General features: G+C 39.8%; 1 protein-coding gene across 1 annotated transcript in view; it reads right to left on the bottom strand.

Annotated features, from left to right (window-relative positions):
• The window catches only part of lancl2 (LanC lantibiotic synthetase component C-like 2 (bacterial)), a 44,910-nt gene extending 22,422 nt beyond the window's left edge, over positions 1 to 22,488 (bottom strand). Inside the window, exons 1-5 of the mRNA XM_073488766.1 lie at positions 22,324 to 22,488; positions 13,114 to 13,231; positions 12,811 to 13,018; positions 10,215 to 10,362; positions 279 to 425 (exon numbers count right to left, since the gene is read on the bottom strand). Coding sequence (XP_073344867.1) covers positions 279 to 425; positions 10,215 to 10,362; positions 12,811 to 13,018; positions 13,114 to 13,231; positions 22,324 to 22,488 — 786 coding nt within the window. The remainder of the gene's footprint in view (positions 1 to 278; positions 426 to 10,214; positions 10,363 to 12,810; positions 13,019 to 13,113; positions 13,232 to 22,323) is intronic.
• Positions 22,489 to 23,988: the final 1,500 nt, after the last annotated feature.

The raw sequence follows: 23,988 nt of genomic DNA, 5'->3' as shown, positions 1-23,988 counted from the left end.
TTTTTTTATCTCGTCACATCTCCACCATAAACACAGCATCATGTTAAACAAGTTGGGCTTTGTGTAATAATGTAGGGTAGGGTGGGTGTAATCTTCTCATAACCACAAGAATGACACTAGAAGTCTTTATAAATGTGTGCATCTGTCAAATATTTGAAGATCTGCCTAAACCACAAACTGAAGATTTGACCAAGAACAAAACCGCAAATTAATCATAGGCCACATGACAACACCAAAAACCAACCAGTGGAACCCTTCAGCCTCTTCTGATTTCTTACCTGCATGAGCATGTAATAAATGCCAGCCATGCCATGGGCAGCACCAATGTACTGCTTCTTGTGCCATTCATAGAGGAGAGGGCAGCGTTCAGTCTTTTTCTGCTCTGCTGACATATTCTTCCCTGATTCCACAATGGCCATCACCACCTGAGGAGTGGAAACAGAGAAAGAGTTGCAGAAGGTCAATGACAGGTCTGACTGTATCCGGAGAGAGAGAATGTTAGTTCTCCTTCTGGGAACTGAATTTCTTCAGCTTAAAAGCCTTGAGAGGCCAATGACGTTATGGTTATATGTTTACCCTTCTAACCACTGGGCCACTGGACTCTCCAGAATGAGTCTTTTGCATTGTGTGAAGACATCAGCTTACAGAGCACACATTAAATCAGACAACACCCAAAAGGTCTATTTACAGTACAGCTGGGGATGATAGTTATTTTTGCTGGATAAAAACCGTAGCTGTTTCAAAGAACAAGGACATTGATGAGAGATTTGTTGGTAGCAAGATAAGCAATTTGTTTATCGGATATTAATATGAGAATTTGAACCTTTTTTTAAAAAAAAAAAACTGTCTTAAATTGTATTTCTACGATAGCACTGAATACACACCTTTCTGACGGTCAGACAATACTGCACATATTTATGAATATAATGCAGTAGTTACTGTAAAATTAGTGCTTCGTTTCCATTAGAATTTAAATGTTTTCACCTGTGCATACTATTTTTGTTGCTTATTCTTGTTAAGAGTACAACATTCCCTCAACTTCATTTATTCAACCGTCTTCTCAAAATCACAATTCTGTGGTTTTCCATTTTGAGATCCTGACTCCTTCAACTTTTACCCAAAATGGACAGGACAGGACCCTCCATTTTGCCAGTATAGTGATGTGATATCAGAATGTACTTTTCACTTCTTTTTATAGAATAGACTCAAGCTGAGTAAACGCTGTTAAGGAAAAGGATCTGACACGCAGGGCCTCACCTTTCAGTTGTACAAGAGTTATACAACATGACAACCACATACTGTGGACATCACTTCAAACGCAACAGTGTCCCTGCTACTGTCAGTGGCTCTCTCTACCTAACCTCACATACCAGTAGAAGTTTTCTTCCACCAATCTGGGTGTGTATGACATAGCACATTCATTGCACATACAACCTTTTGATAGAAAAATAGATGCATGACACAGAATCTGCCATGATCAGATTGTACTTCTACAAACCTGATTACAAACAAGACTGGGTCAAAATCTCCTATCTGGCTGGATCATGTCTGGTCAATTCATATCGTAGAGTTTACGATATGAATTCGTGGTTATAAAATGTGCAGAAGACCGGCAAAATATTCCTTTGTCAGTGCAGTGTAACTTGTGGATGTAATAACAACTCCACTCATTCCTGAGTTACATTCATAGATTTCTTTTTTTAATATATTTTACTTATTATTCTGACATCTGTAGCCTGAAAAATATGCATTGCTAAGATCTACTGATTATTTCCCCTTGATTTAATTAATACATTTCTATTTAAACTGAACAATTCTGAGTTACAAATGCTTTCAGTTATAGCATTTCCATTTCAGCTTTCATATTTTGAATTTTACTTTATTTATACATATTTATATATTTGATATTTTAAGTTTGTTTTATCAATTTACATTTTCTTTTTAATAAACAGCAACCGACAGTTCCTGCACACTATGCCTTCAAATTAAGGTTTAATAATCATAAAAAGCGTCATCCTCCTTTTCATTTCCTCCAAGCAACAGTTTGGTCAGTCTTCATGTTTTCACTGTCACAAACTTCATGTGAGGGGAGGGGATGAAAGGGGCAACCATGAAAAGGCTCAGTCATTCTCTGGCCCAGAGCTCATCAGTGATGGAATGATGCTATTGAGAAAAATGTGCTGTGAAGAGCAAGCTACCCAAGTTATCCAAGGCACCATTAATTCTGACAGGTACATAGAGGTTTTATAGCAACATATGCTGCCATCCAGTCATCTTTTTAAGACATCCCGGCTTTTTCCAACAAGACAATACAAAGTCATGTTCTGCATGTGTTACAACAGCGTGGCTTTGTAGAAGAAGAGTATGGGTTCTAGGGCCTGCCTGCAGTCCAGACCTTTCTACCTTTGAAAATATGTGATGCATTAATAAGCACAAAATACAACAACAGAGACCCTGGACTGTTGAGCCACTGAAGTCATATATCAAGCAAGAATGGGAAACTCTAAAAACAATTAGTGTCCTCATTTCCCAAACTCTTACTGGGTGTTGTTTAAAGAAAAGATGATGCAACACAGAGGTAAACATGGCCCAGTCCCAACTTTTTTGGAACATTCTTTTGAACATTAACTATTTTGTCTTCGTACTGTATTCAGTGAAATATAGGTATATAGGTTGGGAAAGGTTTGCAAATCATTGCCTTCTATTTTTATTCTTTATTATATGGCATCCCACCTTCCTGAAATCAGGGTTTTACATGGAACATGTAGTCGCACCATATGCAGTGTGATAAAAATACACTGTATCATTATTTCTTCTTTCCCCTCTAGTTAATTTCAAAGAAGAACCTACTTTTGCGGGTGAAATTATTTTATAGCTACTTTGCTACTGATAAGACGGATACGAGTCAAAAAATGTTTACATATTGGAATGACAATGACAATATTGTTCAAAAGAAAATATAAACAGATTTTAACTTTAAGGTATGTAGATATTCGATACTGTATATATTTTCTTCGTGATGTGTCTATGCTAAAATATTTACAACACTGCTAAGTCGAACATAGAAACATGATCAGCCAGGATTATTTTATAACTACACATTTTGCAGCATCATACCTTCAATGTATGTGCAGCAATGGTTCTGTTAAGAGATTTCCTTCTTCAGAGTTTTTTATGGTCATGTACAGTGCAGAAATATCTCTTCCTAAAGTCCCAAATAATCTGCTTTTGGCTCAGACTCTGGCATGTCTCTACAAGTACTTTAGATTCTCTTGATCTGAGCTCAGCTTTCAATACTGTTCCAGCTAATGCTCTTTCTTTTGCTTGTATTTTTACCATTTTACATTGTTTTCAGTGTCCTTAGAGCCAGTACCTCATTGATTTGCATTCATTTCTCTACAGAAATTCAAACACAGGCCATGAACTAAGATGTTATCCAGTCTACAAAGATGCTGAAGTCTAAAACCTTACATTTCCAAGCATTGCAAGATGAACTGTGTGAAATATGGCACTCGAACTCAAGGTTTTTAAATCTAAAAAAATATTGTAGGGCTGAGCAATATGGCCCTAAGATAATATCAAAATTACAAGACTGTATCATACACGATATACCACATATCTTGATACTATCCTCTCCTCTTGGGAGATTATCTCTTCAAAGCACTCCATTAATGCTAAGACTGGGCGAAAAAATATAATATATATTGGGTCTTGCACAAAATATTAACACAATGTAATTTTTTTTTTAAATCATCAGTAATGTGGATATAATGACTAAGAGGGTAAAAGTAAGTATTAGAACAAGTTCAAGCAGTCTGGTAAGTTCAGAAAATGATATCACTGTACTGTAATGCAGCCATTCAAACCAGGAGAAGACAACACTTATGGCATATCACCATGTAACTTTGTCCAAAATCTAAGACCATATATAGTCTCATATCACGATAATGATATAATATCAATATATTGCCCAGCCTTGATTTAATATCAAACTTTATAACTCTTCTCAGCTGCAATTAAACCTTGTAATTTAAATCAAGACTGCTGGATACACCGTAAATACACCAAAAATATAGCCTGGTGTACAGTAAGGGTTAGGGTTAAATGATATGGACAATAGCCAAGTATTTGCACTTCTTGGATCATCAGAGCTTATTTTTGGAATTCTGGAGTTACATTAAGTTTATTCTCCACATGGATAATTCGTGTGTAGACATGTTTATGGACAGAGTTCATGCTGAGCAGTAACTGTAAACGTACAAGAAACACTATGAATAGGTAAAAGTAAATATATGAACAGTAAAATAGAGGCCAACTCTGAGCATGGTAGACTCCACTGACATTTGAAATCTTATCAGGGCTAACTGAGCCCTACACACATGTGTCACTGCCTCCCATAATGAAAGAAGCAATATGGAAAAGTAACAGAAGGCCAAGCAAGCCCTGAGAAGAACAAATTAGCTGAGAAGGTCAACTACAGAACTCAATAATGGGGAAGCCAGAGATCAAATCTTTTCCTCTATAGGCAACAATATAAACATGCTCTGTGGATATGCTCATTTCTTCAATAAAACCTGCTCACATCAGGTTTCTGTTCAGGTTTGAGGCTTTTTTGGTGCACTAAGCTTTGGGTTTGTTGAGTTTTGGGCAAACCAAACCTAAGCCTGACCCATTCAGTATTTAAGACCCGTTTTCATTAGTTTGATATTCTCATGGTAGATTACGACTTGATACAACATGAATAAGTTAAAATTTAAGTTGAGATCTGCCACGAATATTTAATCTCATTTAATTTATGTCCTCCAAGGAAGTCTACAAGCTACTTTTTGAATACTGACTCAGTGAGAGCACCTGCAGCAATGTAAGTCTAATCAAAATTAATTTCACATTCAGTATTTCAGTATATTAAGTATTGTTATATGTCAATAAAGATTGTGGGTGCTGCTGTAATGGAGATCTTACTGTGAAACATTTAAAATTTATACTGCAGCCTGTACTATGCTATGAAACATAAACACCATGGAACTCTACCTTCTAACTATATTCATATGCTTCTGAATGATTTTGTCTTCTATGTTCTGGAGGTGTTATGTTCTTGGAGTTGTAGAAAGGTGATCGGAGTTAATAGTCGGTGTACACAGCATACGCCTACAATAAAGAAGACCAGGGTTCACATCCTGCATGTGGTACAGTTTAAGGTAAAGGAATGATAATGGTTCAGTGTTTAGTGTCACTGCTGACTTTTTCAATAATATATCTGAATACTATCTTTCCATACTCTAACTCTGTGTTTTAAATTCAGATGGTCATCATGCAAATAATTTAGGAGAACAAATGCAGTAGATTGTAAAAGCCGAGGGCAGCTGTGGCTCAGGGGTAGAGCCAGCGTCTTGTAATCGGAAGGTCGCTCATTCGATTCACCTGGCATGTCGAAGTATCCTTGGGCAAGATACTGAACCCCAAACTGTTCCTGATGTGCTGGTCGGCACATCATGGTAGCCACTGCCATCAGTGTATGAATGTATGAATTACTGTAAGTCTGCTAAATGCCCTAAATATAAATGTATAATGGGTTGCAGCAAGTTGACTCAACTAATTCAGCTTGATGGTAAAACAGTTATGCATGCATGACTAACGTGTGATTAACTTCTCAAACGTAATGCAAGGAACTTTTAACTGGACTATAAAGCTGCAACGTTCTGCTGGGAAAAGCAGTAAAAGAGAAAAGACATTTTCTGATATCCCATTTTGTCCAATCAGGACAGACAACTTCATAAAAGGCGATCCTGTTGGCTGCCATGTCTGGCGATTACTGCTGCGTGTTCAGGTGGTGATGTAGAGAGAAGGTAGCGGGTCTAATTCCGAAGATAAGAACTATTTTTTTGGCGGAGTGCTGATGATGAATTGAGCAGTCTGAGGAAAGACGCTGCTCTGTAGTATGGTGGTATGGCAGCAGATAATTCTGCTTATATAAAACTGGCTTATAACCTAACATTTTATGTACCAAGATATATTGTGCTGTTGGCTTATTTTTATAAAGACATAATATTACTATGGAATGTTGCTAACTTCAGCTTTAGTTCAACAAATTTACAGAGTTACATGTAACTGAGGTGTATGATGTGGGAGTCTAAAATTCTTCAGAGAATAAGCAACTCTCTACCTCAACAAGAAGAATTTCCCTAACAATGAACAGCACTTTAACACAGTTTACTTTGTTTCACCATTATCATATTATAGTTATTAATCTTACACAGCCACAAATAGAAACAATACCTCTTCACCATGTATCATGCAAGCAGCTTTGTTTAAACAGGAAAGTAGTCATAAAATATGTTGCATTTTTCTTTCATTCACTTTCAAAACAATGGCATCATGATGCTTTTGTCCACAGCAAACCAAAAAATTCAAGTTCCTTGTGGATGCATGTATTCAATTCTTAATTAATGGTTAAGGGCCAGGTAGTGGGCTTATGTTTGGTTTGTGGCTGGTCCTACTGTTCATCTGACAGAGAACACAACTCTGTCAGATGACCAGTAGGAGGTTTTTACAAGCCATACTGTGAGTTTCTGGCACCACTGCTGTGTAGCAGTATTGGTTAGATTACAGGCTGTGCAGTGTATACATGTGGGTGGGTGTACTTATGTATGTAGGGGTGTATGTCTAGGGGCTGGGGGTTCTGAGTCAGCAGTTTATGCAGTCCCCATGCAAGACAGAGTGAGTGAAAAGGAAAGGAAAACCATTCTGCAGCAGCAGCAGCAGCACAGCCTCCCTCATGACAGAGCAGATTTAGTCAGCTTGTTGAGTGTGACGTCCCTTTACTCCTATACATCTATACTCATCTATATTCCCATTTCTTTTCAAAGAAGGCACCACCCACCAAACCTCCACATCTCTCTTCCTCTCACACACACAGATTCAATAAGCAATCAGCTGTCTCTCTTACAGGGAGAAAATGTAATTAAGTGGGAATTAATCTGTTTGCAATATAAATTCATCACTGCAAACAAACTGAAGCCTGTGGGATTCAGCACCAAGAAGATTGAGCAGACCAAATCTGATTTATGAGCTGTGGATATGACGGTCGAGAACTAACTAACTTCAGTGTTAAATGTATTCATTTGCATGTGGAATGGGATGCAGTGTCAAAACAAACTCTAAAACTGAAGACAGGAACAACAGGGATATACAGCCTCAGAGTTACTTGAAGGTTTGGTTGTCAGGGCTGTCAGTATATGCTGACATAAGCAGTCACTGGAGCCTAGAAAACAGCCTGCTGATATATGACTATATACTGTAGTCCAGCATACTGGACCAATATCAGCAACTCTGATTCAACTTGATCAATATTGATCAATTCAAAAGATTTCACTATTGAATGTGATTTAAAATGTCAGTTTTGTAACAGTGAAGTCTCAGCTACACAGTGTTTCTGTTCTCACTCTTAAAAATGGTCATTATGGTAAATTCTATTTCCAGGTAGTTAAAGTTAAAAGTTGGCCTTTCAGTGCAATTTAAATCAACAGCAACCAAGCAGGAAAAGTAGCATTGCGCTAAAAGGGCATGTAAACCTCTCAAGGGCATAACACCTGTATAAGAGATGTTCTCGATGTATTTATTTCATTCTATAACATATTTCATATAACATAATATAGGATTGCATTCATATTGATCACCCCTACCAACATTAGATCCGAACATGGCCTGTGGTACACAATAAGAGTTCTAATCAGCAGTTTTACATTTTGTCATTGTTAGTCCAGTACTCACACTGTTCATCTCATTTCAGCATTGGATTGTGGAAGAATTTTGTGTCTCAGTAAAGCAAATGCAGAAGCAAAAACACAGCAGGGCAGAGGCAGTATAACAGCAGTCTGCCACAGGAATGTAGGCTGACAGATTGCCATCTGCTGGAGAAGACATGCATGCACGCGCACGCACACACACATGCACACACACACACACACACACACACACACACACACACACACACACACACACACACCCTTTAAAACATTTTTGAGCTGGTTCAAACTGGAGATACTGTATCTGCCTCTTCAAAACATAACCCTCAGCTGAAATGTTCTTTTCAAAACTCTATGCTGCAAGCTGTCAGTCAGAGAAGATTAACACTCTGAACCAACCCCAGCAGAGAACTGAGTAATAGGCTGAACAGACACACACACTAAAATACCCCAGTGAGAAGGAGAATGAAACAACCTAGAGAGAAATTCTTGTTCTGAAAAAGAAAAAGTCTCACAATACTTCAGAGAGAACAACACCAAGGTAAGAGTCCAAAGACAAAGAGCTGCTGGAGCACAGCCACTGTCTGGTCAAGTTTGCAGAGTGCTGCTGTGCTGTGTGTGCTGTGTGTCCTGCTGACAGCTATACAAGTGCAAATGATGAGGACATGAACAGCAGTGCAGTGCTGCAGGAAACTGGAGCTTTAATGTTTCACACTTTTATTCCTTCATTAGTCAGAATCACACCTCTATCCAACACCTCTGCGTCTGTGAGCCCACTGCTGCTACCTACTCTCTAATCCCTTCTGTCTCACTGTGTTTTAGAGTGTGTGTGTGTGTGTGTGTGTGTGTGTGTGTGTGTGTGTGTGTGTGTGTGTGTGTGTGTGTGTGTGTGTGTGTGTACAAAATATGTGTTTTGGCCTGGCACTTTACCAAAGGGGACAGCTGGTCATGCAGCTTCTGCAGTGAGTGTGTGCAAGCTGAAATAAATAATAAAAATAGAGTGGTGGGATTATTATCCACTGTGTGTGTGTGTGTGTGTGTGTGCGTGCGTGCATGCATGCGTGCATGCATGTGTGTGCATGTGTGTGTGTGTGTGTGTGTGTGTGTGTGCGCGCACCCTGGCATTAGTCCACTTTTGTCCCAGATGGTAATAACAATCTGGTTATAACAGAAAAAAATGTTGTCTACCATCTGAAGATGCTTTCCAATCACAGTTTCACCTCCTCTGCTAGAGAGTGAGCGAGCAGAGGCAAAGATGACACACATAAACTTGCATGTATGATCACTAGAGTCTGGTCTGAGGAGGTATACATGTATACAGTATATACCTCCTTGTTTATCAGATTGCAAATGATCTGACAAGAAAAAACAATAAAACAAAAAAAACGACAAAAAACTAAGTACTCAGATCTTGTACTTGTACTAGTAGCCATGCCACAGTGAAGAAATACTCTGTTACAAGTAAAAGTCCTGCATTTAAATATTTACATGAGTAAAAGTGCAAATGTAACAGCATCAGAATATACTTTGAGTACCAAAAGTAAAAGTGACCATTATGCAGAATGACATATTTCAAAATGATGTACACTATACAAAAATCCAAAAGCAACATTTTTGTTTTGGCTCCCATTTCTCACAAGTTGAAGTACAGGATTTAAGACTGCACAAAAGAATTACTTGAATTTTGAGCACAAATTTGTGTTAGTGAGCACTTCTCAAGATAATCCATCCCTCTGACAGGTATGGCATATCAAGATGCTGATTAAACAGCATGATTAGTGCACAGGTGTGCCTTGGACTGGTCACAATAGCCCCATTCACACTGTCCTTTCAGTGCGGTAATCATGCGCTGATACTCCGCCTCGCTGTCTGTGTGAAAGTTACAGATGGGGAGAGGGGGGACAGTTTTGCTGCGGCTCTGATCCGCCTCCGGAGGTAGCATCAGAGCCACAGCAGAGGAGAGCCAGCGTCTGTGTGAATGGAAAAGCCGGAGGCGCAGATCATAGTCGGTCTGATGGTGTTCACAGTCCGACAACTAAACAGATCCTTCACTCATCAAATAAAAGAGAAATGTCCCACACTTCAACCCACAAAGCAACGTTACAGGACCAAACAACAGTAATGTGGTAACTGGTAGTGTCTTTGGTAACTTATGAGGGAAAAAATATTGCAGTTATACGTGGAAAAGCCTCTGTCCTCCTGCCTGTCATCTTGTCTGTCCTACTGTCTCTTCGTCACATTTCTGCCTGATAAACAGCGTCTGTCCCCGGCAGCAGAGCCAGGCGGCTCCTGCAGTTGAATGGCGGTGATTATGTGACGTGATTCAGAGCAAAAAACTTTAACTCTCCATGTGTTTGTCTCCTTCCACTATTGTGCTCTTTATGATGTCATTTGAATATGACAAATATGAGATTAAAAAAATTGAAATTCGGGAAAGAAAATATGCATGCAAGTGTGTATGTGTCTCACCTTTGTAATGGTGCCTTCATCCACCGTGTCAGCTCCGATCTCTTTGTTAACGTAGAGCAGAGCATAAAGGTAGCCGGCCCGGCCGTAAAGCAGCTCGTCTGGCATCTCAGAGTCTGGACTCAGCACTGAGCGCTGCAGCTGTAGGAGCCTGACACACACACAAAGGCTCTGGTGTTAGTGTTAGTGCTGATAGGGCTGAGGTTACCATTCAAGACTGAAAAATACAGCTCAAAAGATCATAACTCTGTTTCCCACACAGACTATACTTGGGCAGCCCTCCACAAATATATTCTATGATTCGTCTTCAGATATTCCACAATTTTTTATGAGGAAATATCCCATAAAAAAGACCACAACCAACAATAAATGTGTCCTGCTCACAAGTACTGTGTGTGTGTACTCAAAGCCTGACTGATTGCTCGTATTCCTCTGTGCCATAGAACTCCACTATGAGGCTGGGCAACATCACGTTTAAATCAAAAACTATTACTAAATAATGGTTCATTAAATACAACTGTGCACTAAGCTTGCTGTGATAGTCGTTGTTACTGGTATTACATGGTGTTCAGTCAAGTCAATTTTTATCCATATAGGGCCAAATCACAACAAAGGTTTTGTCATGATACTTCTCGATTGAAGCAGGGTTTAGATCATACTCTTTAAACCCCCCCGCCAGTATATTTTGGTATTTCTATGATATTTCATATTTTTCAGAGTCCTTTCCTGACAGCGTTGATGAGCCAAACTGTTTGCCAAATAACTTCATTTTGTGCTCAAAGTCACTAAATTTAAGCTGTTGCTAATATGGAATAATGATGTATGACTATAGTAGAATCCTGGAGTCACAGTCATCCTCCCATAGGGGTTATAAAAGCAGCGTGGCTCCTTGGCCCATTCTGTTTGAGAAAGAACGTTGACCGTTAGACGGGAAGACAAACCGACTGAAGGGAGGCTTTAATTACATAATTTACAGAGACATGTCCAGGCATACATGATTACATGACTTGCCCACCACCCCCACAGTTGATTTGCACTATTTTAATACGAATAATTTAGTTTATTTTCACAGATCAGCCCCAACGTTCATCAAATAAAGAAGCATGAAGCTTTGACAAGGAGTTAACATTACATCTAGCATGAACTGAACATTGGTTTTACTTTAATTATCAAATACAGTTGATGTTGAGGTCAGTGTGTAAAATACTAGACATGTCATCAATACATAGTCTGACTGATGCTACAATTATAAATGAGTTTCTGCATCACAGAACAGCAGGAGTTTTCATTTGTACCTGAGTCAGTCAGACAGTCTGACATGAGGTTGCATGACACCTGGATATGGTTTTACAGACTTGAATCCACTTGAAGGGAAAATATACTTAGCCCCAGTATCATCAAACAGTCGTGGGGACAGGCATACATAAAAGTAAGTCTTCTGTGGTTCAATACATTACCATGAAGGCATTAACTGGTACTAATTTGGCTAAACCAAGCCAGGGATTGGAATCGCTTTAAGAATTTGCCTACATTACATAGTGTTGCTTCAACTGTCCACCTTTTTCTTCTTTAGCAGTACGTTTTTATTAAGTTGCCAAAAAAACACACCTCATGTTCAACATTTTTTTCACTCATGATTATGTTGTTGATGAAGGTTCTCAGTCATCCAGGTCATGGTCATTCTAATTACGCTCAATTACATTGTTGTAACAGCAGGTGAGCGACCTGGTGGCCAGCCAAAGCTAAAGCATACCTGTGGGAAACACTGGTTATGACTAAGTAACATGTATTTAAAATATGTAGTAGTTAAAAATACCTTTAAATATTTTATTTTTTTGTTTCACATCTGTTGCGACTACTATTATAAACAGGTCCATATAACACTCTATTGCTTCTGGAACTCGGGGGCTCTAGGATTTATTTTCTGACAAACTGTAGCTCAAACTGCATTCACTGTTACATTCATGGTTAACCTGACTCTGCACCGGTGGCCAGGACACCTGCATGCCCCAAGCACAGGCACACATTGTCTTTCCCCCTGTAATAAATGAGCTTGGGACTAACACAGACAGAGCAGGTGGGTCGGACAGTTTTGAGAGATAGACTAACACGATGTTGATTGAGGCAAAAACAGCCTACAGATATAAAATAACAGTAGCATTATACATCAAAGCCAATAGTATATTACACAAGGGGAGTAAATATAAAAACGGTCCATATCCCAAAAGCCAGTACAAGAGTCAGAGAAATGACTAGATCAATTAACATCTGCAGATCAAACCCCAAAATAATACTGCTGGAAAAAACACACAACTTTCCAAGTAACACTCTCTATTGTGTGTGTGTGTGTGTGTGTGTGTGTGTGTTGTTTCGAAAGAAAAAGTCCTATAGTGACAGAAATGTCAAACTCTATTGTGTCTACCACTGCCGCACATCTAAACATCACATTTGCAGTTTGCAAAACATGCAGCCGTACCATAAAATGTGCTCATGGCAACACTAATTTTGCTTCTTATTTCAGAAGGCGATGTGGCCAAATTTAGATGCAACATGCTGAACAATCACATCTATGCAAACAGCCACAGGCCCAGATGCTCACCTGGACAGACAGTCTTTGCTGTCAGCAGTGTTGTTCAGCTTGTGGTGGACCACTGCACCCACTGCAAGCGGCCCAGCGTCACCACACAGGAATGTCACTTTGCGACCATTCAGGATCCTCATGGTCCTCTTCACATAGTCTAGTGCCCTCTGCAGGTGGGAGGCCTCTTGGGACACCCGGTGCAGCTGGAGGTACAGCAAGGCAATACCTATAGTGCAGACAGTAGATCAGGGATCAGTCATAGGGTGAATCTGACACATGTAATTGGTATGTCATCATAGTTTTAATGTCCTGGAGACAGACCTGCCCAGCCGGTGTAGGTAGAGAAGTCATGGGGGTCAGCTGTCTTCAGGCCCTCCTCCATCTGCTGGAGGAGATCCTTAATCTTATTCTGGACCTTCTTCTGGAAAGCTGCACTCACCTGAGGTGGAGAGAGAGAGAGCACGTTTATAAACCCTGCATGGAACAATATGACAATCTTATGTCACAAGTATCCTGTTCAAAATAATTCAGATTCCAACATTTTCCAGTATCATAAAACTTAAAACTTTTAAGTAAAATTAAGATTGCACTAAATCATACTGGGCTAACTTTAACCTTACATTTTGTTAGGAAACTAATATTTTTATTGCATCACAGATGACACATTTATATTTTATTTTTTCAAACAATCAAAACATCTTAAATAAGTAAACATGAATCATAAAAGGTGTTCCTTCACAAATAAAGGAAAAATACAGTAACAAGGTGGTAACCTCGTCTCCCTGTTGTCGTTTTAGTGTGGAATCTGCAGTATTTACACACATCTGATTTAACTATGTGCAAGACGAGACTTCAGCCATGGTGACAAGCTTAGACAATAAAAAAAAAACTCAGGAAACTAACACTACTACTTTACTACTACTGCATGTCAATGAGCTAGACAGTCATTCATGTGAGGATATTCATGATTATCTCCATTCACAATTATTCTGGTAATGAAAACTAACCACAATCAACTAACTGCGAGTGTTTTTTTATTGCAATCCGCAACAAAATCTTTTATTATCCCATCCCTAGCCTCAAATGGAAGTACCAATGATACAGAAGCCAGTGTGCCAAATTGGGCTCTGGAAATTAGTGATTTGTGAAATTTACAATTGTCTGACATTTAAACCACTTCCAAACCATTCAATAATGTTTAATGAAAAAAAGGCTGGCTGCATTAATTTTAAATAGAATTAAGCAGAAATCAAAATCTGACTGCTCAAACCAGCTCCAGAGGAGGTGAAAGATGCATTGTAGCCAGACATTGAAAAGATGGAAATGTATCCATGTTGCCAGGGGACCTTTAGTAATTTGTAATAATTGCAGAGGAAGTCTGGGATCTTAATCCTGTGCGAATCTGCCATCTCTGTAACTTTTGAAAGATCTACTGCATATTACCGACCATATGTCACCAATCACAGAGGTCATGTGATAACAGGACTAAAAATAATTAGCACTGCGAGTGCGCAGGGACCGTGTACAAAGTGCAACACTGAAAAGCGAAAGTGACAACAAATTTACTCCACACATGGAAAATGTACCTACATTTTAATCTGTTGTATAACCAACGGGAGACCCTGGACCTGAGAAGTGTTTTTGGTGACACTACATTTTTTGTGCACTGGCCTGACAGCCGGCTGTATATTGAGAACAATGTAATTTAAGTTAAATTTGGATGAAATTAGTTTGTTGTCCATCTTGAATGAATCTGGCATTGTTTGAGTTTTGACAATGTTACTCTTATGAGTTTTTGATCCCGGAAGTTCAAACCTGTGTATACCATTCCATCTTCAGCGAAGTTGACAACATATCCAGGAGTAATGTCAGAAATACGAGTAAGAACCAGACTTATCCCGTGTGAATGTGCCACACGAAACACAAACATCCGATGGTAATTTCGAAAAGCACATGAGGTCCCTTGATAATACTAGTCCTGTGCGAATAGGGCTTTAGTCAATGCTCACGGTCTGATTTTCTTAGTACATGATCCGCCTCCTCTGTCCTTGTGAAAAGAAGCTGAAGTTACATTGAAATGACACTGACATTACCTGTTCCCTGTCCGATTAAAGCATCAAGGAATAACAGCTCAGTGATCTGTACAGGTGAGGGAGCGGTGTGAGTAGGCATCATCATGACAATGAAACTCGCTCTTGGCTGATAAATATGATTTATTTATGAGTTTTGTATCCATTAGTATGGATAGTAGAAGTATTATTATTGGTAACTAAACTGCAAAAATGGAAAAATAATATTCCTCTAGTGGTGGAAAATTCTGGATCATAAGATGCATCGCGATGCGGATGTGGAAGATTCTCCATTGATGCAGAGATGGAGCATAATAGAGAGTCTGCAGCTCATGTTGATTGTTGATTGTCCAGCCTCTGGACAATAAAGCTACGTCACGACGTTGCTCCCATGCTTTGAACTGTGAGTGGACAAATCATCTGCAAAAAAAAAAACAACTCACCGAGTATTTTTTTAAACGGACACATGGGCACATGTCGGATTTTATGAACTTGCTGGGAAGCACAAACTAGACGAGACCCAGGCTGAGCATGACTTCCGCCTCACAACCATTACTAATCACGTTAGCCATTTCCACCTGAAGCTAACATCTGCAGCCATAAATAATAACTGCAACAGCAAGCCCAGCTAATCAGCCAAAATGTGAGGAGGTGCTGTCAACTCTGCCGTCCAACTCTGAGAGAGGTGTGAGCAGCAGAGTCAATAGATGCCTTATCTTAAAGCTGCCATGTGAAAATAATGTTATTGTAGACAACAAAATATATGTAAGGCACTGCAGAAGGAGACATGTTTTGTTTTTGTAATGTTTGTGTTTTGAAAAGATGAAGTTTTTATTTTGTAGACTGCTGTAGTCTGATTATTAGAAGAACTTTCTGAATAAAGGGGAATTTAAAAGATGAAACAGTAGCCAGCTGCAGTAACATAGGTCATTGAGGATGCCGTACACTGAGATGCATCAAGAATCGTTTTGCTTTTGAATCGTTGACAGCTGAATCGAATGGGAACGTGAGGCCTGTGAAGATCACACCTCTATTTTTAAGCAGTTACCAAATAGCAAAAATTCATACTAATTTGTCACTTTCTTGTAATCAAATGTAAGTCCTGTGTCTTTTTAATGATGTTCTGTCAAATCAAGAAGTTATTTGGTCCTGCATAAAAAATTGTGCCAGACACAAGCTGCAGAGCTCAAAAACACACTGCAGGATTATTTTGAACGTAGATTTCCCCAAGAGGGATAATTTTAATTTCCTTGAAACTTTGTATGTGAAGGTGTTGATCCTCATTATAAATTGTAACTCACTGTTCAATACTCTTCAAAAATTCATAACTTAAAAAAGTATTTGGAGTACAGCTATAGGATTTTGTAAGTTCCCATGAATTAAATAGAAGTTTCAACATGATTATCTTCAAGAAAATCCGTGACATGAACTGGGAAAAGTTCTGGATTTTGGGTGAGTTGGTATGGAATGACCCATATGCTTGCGTTGTCTGACAACCCAAGGATGTTCAATTTAGTATGGTATGAAATGGAGAAAAGCAATAAATGCTATTGACTTCAGGCAGATATATTTCTGACCCATTTGCCCACCAAAAAACGTAGAGCCCAGCCTGATCTTTTTCGACTGTGACATGCTAAAATGGCTCCTGAAACAAACGTCCGTGAGGAGCAGCAGGAACCAGACAGATTCCCGAACAGAGACACCAGACTGTTAATGTTAATGTCACCCGCTGCCCTCCACAGCTGGCATCATACTACTACTAATGACTTCATCTGACGAGTAACAAAGCATGTTTTATCTAAAGAGGTGAGTGAACCCATAAACTGCAGGTTGACATCTGCCATGCTAATTCCAGAGGTTATTAAAAGCCGGAAGGTAGTAGTGGAAAGTCTAATAATTTCTCAGATATCGGCCAGTAGGCTGTGACCCAGACTTTTCATTATTAGGATTCATTTAGGAAACAGGCTATGTTAATCAGGTTATTTTGCACAAAGCTCAAGGCTCTATTTACCCTTTACAGATTTTGCAGTGTAGGTCAGACCATGCTTCAATGCCTGGTTGGATCCTGGATACAGACTTAATTAATTCTCTACAGGCTCCATTCATATTCAGCCTACAGTGCAAACTGTATGGAACAAGGAGGTGGGAAGCTCTCTGAATCAAAGCAGCAAGAGAGATCGTCTCTCTGAGTGTCTCTCAACAGCCACCTCTTCAAACCCACACAGTAGTCTGTGACTGCATGAGAAACACAAGAGCTATTTGTTGGTAGTCAAGGTCCATTTACTCCTCTCCACTGGCCTGAGAAATTAACAGGAACCGCTTCAAGAACAGGTTTCTCATTTCCAGCCAATCTCTGCTGCTGCAAGAGAAAACCATTCATGTACAGACTTGGTTTTCCCAAGCTAGTACTACTCGGCATCTGCAGTCACCATTTTACTCAATGCATGATGGGGTATAAGGCAAACTAAGGCCTGCAGCTAACAATTATTGTCATTAGTGATGGATTCTACATGCATCACCAACTAATGAGGACGCTGACTGTTTTCCTGGGACATGCAGCTTTTGTCTCAGTTCAGTATGTATCGTATGCAGCCATCATATTTAAGTTTGAGAGGCTGGAGTCAAATATTTTCTTCCAACTCATGGAGCTAAACTTAGCCTAATTAGCAAGCCGGAGCTGATTCAGTCTGCTACTGATAGTTGTCATCATTAGCATTCCCTAAAACAAGCCATTATAAAAATCATCAATTGATTAAAAAATTGGGTTTTGTGATCAGGTCTCATTTTATCGCTCTATGTGCAAATAAACACAACCATTTTTACACAAAAAAGAAATTAAACAAATGTATAACATGGGCCAAATTTACAAGAAGGCCTGTACAAAAGACAATCAAGCTCCCCCACAACACTGGTACATTCCGGGGGGTTGGGCCATTGTTACCTGCAGTGCACCCATTTAGTCCACCTGCTGTCCCCCATATAGTTGATCCTCACCCACACAGCCAGCCCTTTGTCCCTCAGCATGGTGTGCGTACATACTTATGTGAGTAAGGTCATAACTTGGTGTTCTTAATGTGATAATTACTATAGGTTTGTACACATTATAGGAGCTGGTGGTGGGGTTGTTGATCACATATGTTGGAATGTTGGTTCATTGGGTGCTCTACTGGTTTAATGATTTATGGTTGACTGTCACTGATGATACACTTACGGTGGTTTTCAAGAGCACTTTGTTTAAAGTGACAAGTATATTTTTACAATTATGAAGTTTACGTTGCAGTCACCAGCCTGAATTTGTTAATCATTATTTCCTTTATAGGAAACCACACCTATTATGCTTTCTATTACCAGCAACAATAAAGACTTGAATTAAACCTGAACTACTGGCTCATGATTCTGAACGATCACCTATGGTGGGTTCGTTTCCCCAAACCGGCAGAAGTCAAGACAGGATAGCCACAGTCAGCTATTCCTTCACTTCAAGGTCCAAATAATTGAGAATTCGTTATAGTCACCATTTCAAAGTTCATAAAGTTTATAAAGTTCCATCTCAACAATGCTCAAAATTGAGTGATTTTACAAGAGAATTTCTCTTGCTGTGGCTGCTCTGACCTATAGTATGTTGGTGTTCAAGTTTGCCATATGCTGTAGTGCAAAGCTACGCAAATTGTTGTAAATAGTTAATAACTATTTGCTTTATTTTGCTTCCTGGCAATTCAAATTTGCCAAAAAGATTCATGTGGCACACCATTTACTATGATGCTGTTATGACTTAGCTCCCAGCACCCCCAACTGTGACTGACTTCCAGTGTACGTGGTTGTCATATATTCAAAGATTTTTTTCAAGAATTTCTATCAACAGCAATTGAGTCAGTGGTCAATAATTCAGTCAATAATTGGACTAAGACTCAATATCCCGCAGGATCCACTACCAACAAAATATCTTGTTTGCATTCTGTTTTAAATCAGTTTCTCATCAGTCAGAATATCCTTTAATTTCCTCGTCCAGTCATAACAGAAGCGACCCAAACAGCCGATCCAGAGTCCACCCTCTCTCCTCAAACAGGGAGGATTATGACCAAGCCTGTCTGTTCTCTCCTCTGAGTCACTGCTACAGTCATCCATGGAAGAAGGGATCAATGGTAGAGGAAAAGAACAAAGCAGCAGTGACAGACAGGATTGTTTCACAAGAATAAATGTTACTGTTTAGCATAACAATGGTATGTTCAGGAAAGCCGAGGAGAATGACAGAACAACTAAAAATGAAACACAAAGCTGAAAGCCTAAGGCCCCGCCCAGTGCCGGCCCAGACCAATTTGGTGCCGTAGGCATATATATATGTACACACACACATGTATATGTATACACATGTATATGTATATATATGTATGTGTATATATATTTTCATGTTTTTCTCTTCTTTCCTTCTTTTCCTTCCCTGGGTGCCGGATGCTTTCAATCTTTTGGACATTGTGATTCTGCTACAGCATCAATAAATCTCTCTCTTGGTCTTGGGTCACGGTCCAGTCAGATTCAGGCAACTCGCCTCTCGACCCCGCCCCCCACTCTCACAGAGGGCAGGTACAGTGCAACGAGCCAGCCAGGAACCCAGAAAAAAGGCCTCTCCATTATTTAATAGGCTTTGCTATGAAGTTATGTTGCTGTGGGCTTACATAATATTTTGAAATAATAGTAGTAATAGCACTGGTAAAAACTAGCATTTTTTTTTTTTTTTTTTCTCCCCCCATTTGCGGCGCCCCCCGTGGATGATGGTGCCCTTAGGATTCGCCTATACAGCCTATGCCAAGGGCCGGCTCTGGCCCTGCCTGCAGTCCTTATGACACATTACTTAACACACACAGTTTGTACAATACTCTATTTATTATTAGTACTATTGGGAGAGACATAAAGACACAAATAAACATGATGCTTTAGTGTTGGTTGGAACCACCATTACACTTAAGGCTGAGCAACATACCAATATGATATTGTTGTCGTGATATAAGACTTTATATTGTTTTTTCCTTGTCTTCTTGTTCTAATACTTGTCTTCACCCACTTAGTCCTTATATCCACAATAATGATGATAATTTATCAAAAACCTCATTGTGTTCATATTTTGTGAGTACCAATATTTGATATTGAGGTATGCCGTCCAGAATATCGTGATATTTGATTTCACCAACAAGTCCTAGCATTTATGAAGTGTTTCTGAGAAGACTACAAAATATTTAGAAATATGGGTATCCCAATATAGCATTAATATATATTATTATATTATATTTTGTTAAAAAAACAAATAATTACATAATTATTATAATTATAATTCTTCAACATGGTGGGTGGATGGTGGTCACAGAGATGGGAGTGAGAATTGGAGCCGCTGGTCCTTGGGGCAGACATCATTTCCATGTCGTTCTTTAGGTTGGAATCCATAGTACTTCTACATGTTTGATTAAACTTTATTTTGTGGGGGATATAATGGGCAAGCCGACCCTTCAGCCATGGGGACAGGCTCAGGACTTTGGAATGAAAAGATGTCGGCTCCACTTTGTGGAAATTTAAAATAAATCAGTCCCAAAATTGTATGTTAGCAAGCTAGACAGCTTTTCAAGCCACTCAAGTGAGGATATTCACAAATATCCTGATTCACGATTACGGATATTCACCAGGATCATGTATCTTGAATGTTTGTTATTGCAATCCACAATTAGACATTATAGTGTCCCATCCCTAGTGGATGGCTCTCTGTGCCTCTGTGACTTTAAGAACCATGTAATTAGGGACACTGGGGTCGACTCCTGCAGCAAGTGGAGCATTGAATGCTTGGCTCAACCTCGCCACCACCTGTTATATACAACTGACACTTATGGCTTAAAATCTTTTGCTGATTTAAAATAAAAATGAGGAATATTTAAAATCAAAACTATCAATCATTCAACAAATCAATCTCCCATTTAAAGCAACATTATGTAGAAATTGGAATTTTGGTTGATTAGTTTCTGAGCGCGATACCACTGTGGTAAATATAAATCCAAGGTCCCAGAACAAAGAATCATTATGGTGGTATTGAGGTGTTTCTAATATTTCATCCACACATTTATATCAGTGAGGGTCATTTAAAGGTGCAATATGTAAGAATTCTGGCTTAGACACATTCAGAAATTAACTAAATTTTCAACAGCATGTGAAGAAATAATAGTTTTGTAATCATATAACATATATCACATCTATTAGGGTTGTACCGATCCGATCACGTGACTCGGAAATCGGGGCCGATCACGCCACTGAAGACTCGATTGGGACTCGGACGTTACGACCCGATCAGAGATCGGTTTTATATATATTTATTTAGTCATTATTTGTATTAGATTGTTGATATATGGGCTATTGGTGATTCAAAATAAAAAAAATAAAATGAGTGTTTACTACCACCGTTTACGACATGCGCATGCGCAGAAGACCAGCACGCCAGTTTGTTTTGAAGCGGAGTGGCGAGTTGTGGCGCACCATGTCTGCTGTGTGGAAGTATTTTAAAGTGAGTGACGAGAACGATGCAGTTGCAAACTGTCAGATATGTAAATTTGGGATATCGAGGGGTGGTAAAATATAATAAAAAATAAGGGACACCTTGGATAGTTTTCTTCGATCTTTTTAATTTTTTAAATGTATTATAAGAGTATCGGATCGGGACTCGGTATCGGCAGATACTCAAAAATCAAAGGACTCGGACTCGTATCGGGGGCAAAAAACCCTGATCGGAGCATCCCTAACATCTATGTGTTATGTTGCAGAGACGTCTATTGAAGTTAGCATGCTAACCAGCTAGCCCCAAGCTACTCAGTAGGGTGACAGTCCGATAATAAACAACACCAACACTCCCTCAGTGTGCAGTTATATCTGATTATATGCTGCCCCCTATTTGTTTGGAGCATGTAATTGACAACTGGCCAATTCTTACATATTACACCTTTAAATTACTTTAAGGGAGCTAACAAGGGGCGGTACACATGTCTACAGATGTGGTTTATAATTTAGTTTCCTCATTCATTTCAAGGTGTGTGATGAGGGCCACCTCCCTGCTGATGACCTGTATGTAGGTGACTGTAATGACAGCTGCAGGCCTCCTAACATCAGAGACTGCTGCTGCTGTCAGTGCTACACACCCACTGTCCTTCAGCCTGTTGCATCTGTGTTCACACAGAAACGATACGCAGTAACGTTCATCAACTAATGTTTCACGAGTTGTCCTGAATCAGCATGAACGTTGCTATTCGTTAAAGCCCAGTTTAGCCCACCTGCCACAGTTACTCACACTGTCACTCACACTTATACACTCAAACTACTCACTGCACATAATGTAACGTTACACTACAGCTGCTCTTAGCTACGACACAGGTACAAGTTAAGCTAACGTTAGCTCACGTTATTTAAACAAATGCTATAAAAGTAAAGAGCTCACCTTTCCTTCCGCATCAAACGGCTCGTTGTAGTCTACGTCTGCTCCGGAGTTGGAGGTGAGGGCTCCCTGGTCCCAGTCCGGGTAGGGGTTCGGAAAGGACCGCTCCTCCATCTCTGCCTCTGTAGCTGAGATCAGCTTCAGACGCTTGGACATGTTATCTCCCATCGCTACGGCGGCTCGGCAGGGATAAAAACCCTCAGGCACACTGCACGGCCATTAGAAGGAAAATAAGCAATCGCGTTTCAGAAATGGCAATGTTTTAATTAAAGTCACACCAAAATGACACAAATTAATAATATGAGGATGGAATATGGTCATTAAAATGTGTTTTTAAGCGTTTAGTCAGTCGCAGTGAATTGGCAAATTTAAATCTCGGCTGTTCCTCTTACAAAATAAAGACAACAATATGTTTAATGTTAATAAAACGTTAATAAAAAAAGAACTTTGCAATAAATTATATATATATATATTATAGAATATAAGAATCATAAATCAGCAAAATGCAAAAGTGACAAAATAGCATACAGCCTACTTTTATTTTGAAGACAATATAACTCATACAGTTTATTTTTAGGCTGTAAAAATGTACGTTTTACATTTCGAAGTGCAGATTTCTCAATTACCTTTGTTGTTTCACAGGCTATTCATGTCTTTATGAGGAGAAGAAGAACAATAAACCCACGAATACATATCAGTCCAGGTTTTCATTTAGTTTGGTGGTTCCACTATTTGGACTTCATTATCAATAGGAAAGTTTGCTCATATTAAACTTTTAAATAAATGACAAAAATAAATGTAGAACAGCTGAAGCTACTGTCCATTACTAAGCATTAAGTTAAACACCTGACGGTACAAACTTTAGCGAATGAATGTCACCTTGAGTAGGCTGAGCGGTCCACACAGGCCCCGACGACCGTTAATAAGCTATATGAAATTTAAAAATATGAAAGCATTTAAAAGCTATTTCAAAACTGCTGAATTTTCTGCACCTCCTTTGCATTGGTCGCAGACAGCCTAAACAAAATGAGAGGGTAAAGTAGGAACAATGAAATGCAGAACATGTGTTGCTGCACTGTGTTCGCTGTAAAAGGAGGCAGCCCCAGCTACAATTCATAAAACACTGCAGGTGATGACAGGTGGAGCCAGAATCAGGCTTACCAAAGAGGCAGTATGGTCAGCAGGCTGTCCGCTCAGCAGTGTACGGTCCCCGGTCCCCGGTCTCCTCAGGGCTGGTTGGTCTGTGCTTGATCCTGCTCGGTGGTTGCAGCAGCCTCCAGCCTCCCAGCAGCGTCTCTCAGCATCCCAGTGTCCAGCAGCCTCTGCTGTTCCCCGGTCAGTGGAAGTGGAAGCCGCAGTCAGAGCGTCATGCGGTCCAGTCAGCCATGTGTCACCGCATCACTGTGTTTCTGTCGGTCTCTCCCTCCTCTGCACCTCCCCGCTCCTCACTGAGCACCCAACCATCACAGTGCTGCTGATGCTGCTTGGCAAATCACAAATCCCTCCCCTCCACCTCCGCCCCGGCTGGAAACACAGACCCCGTGCGATCCGTGCAGACCACAGGCTGAGGGAGGTGTCCGAACCCCCCAGCCTTTGCCCAGCAGTACCCTCCTGTAATAGCCAGTACCCGTCAGTACCCGGCAGTCCAGTGCAGGCAGCTGACTTCAA

The sequence above is a fragment of the Pagrus major genome, chromosome 19, assembly GCF_040436345.1.
Source record: "Pagrus major chromosome 19, Pma_NU_1.0".
In the NCBI taxonomy this organism is placed as follows: domain Eukaryota; kingdom Metazoa; phylum Chordata; class Actinopteri; order Spariformes; family Sparidae; genus Pagrus; species Pagrus major.
This window is presented reverse-complemented; position numbering and strand designations above follow the sequence as displayed.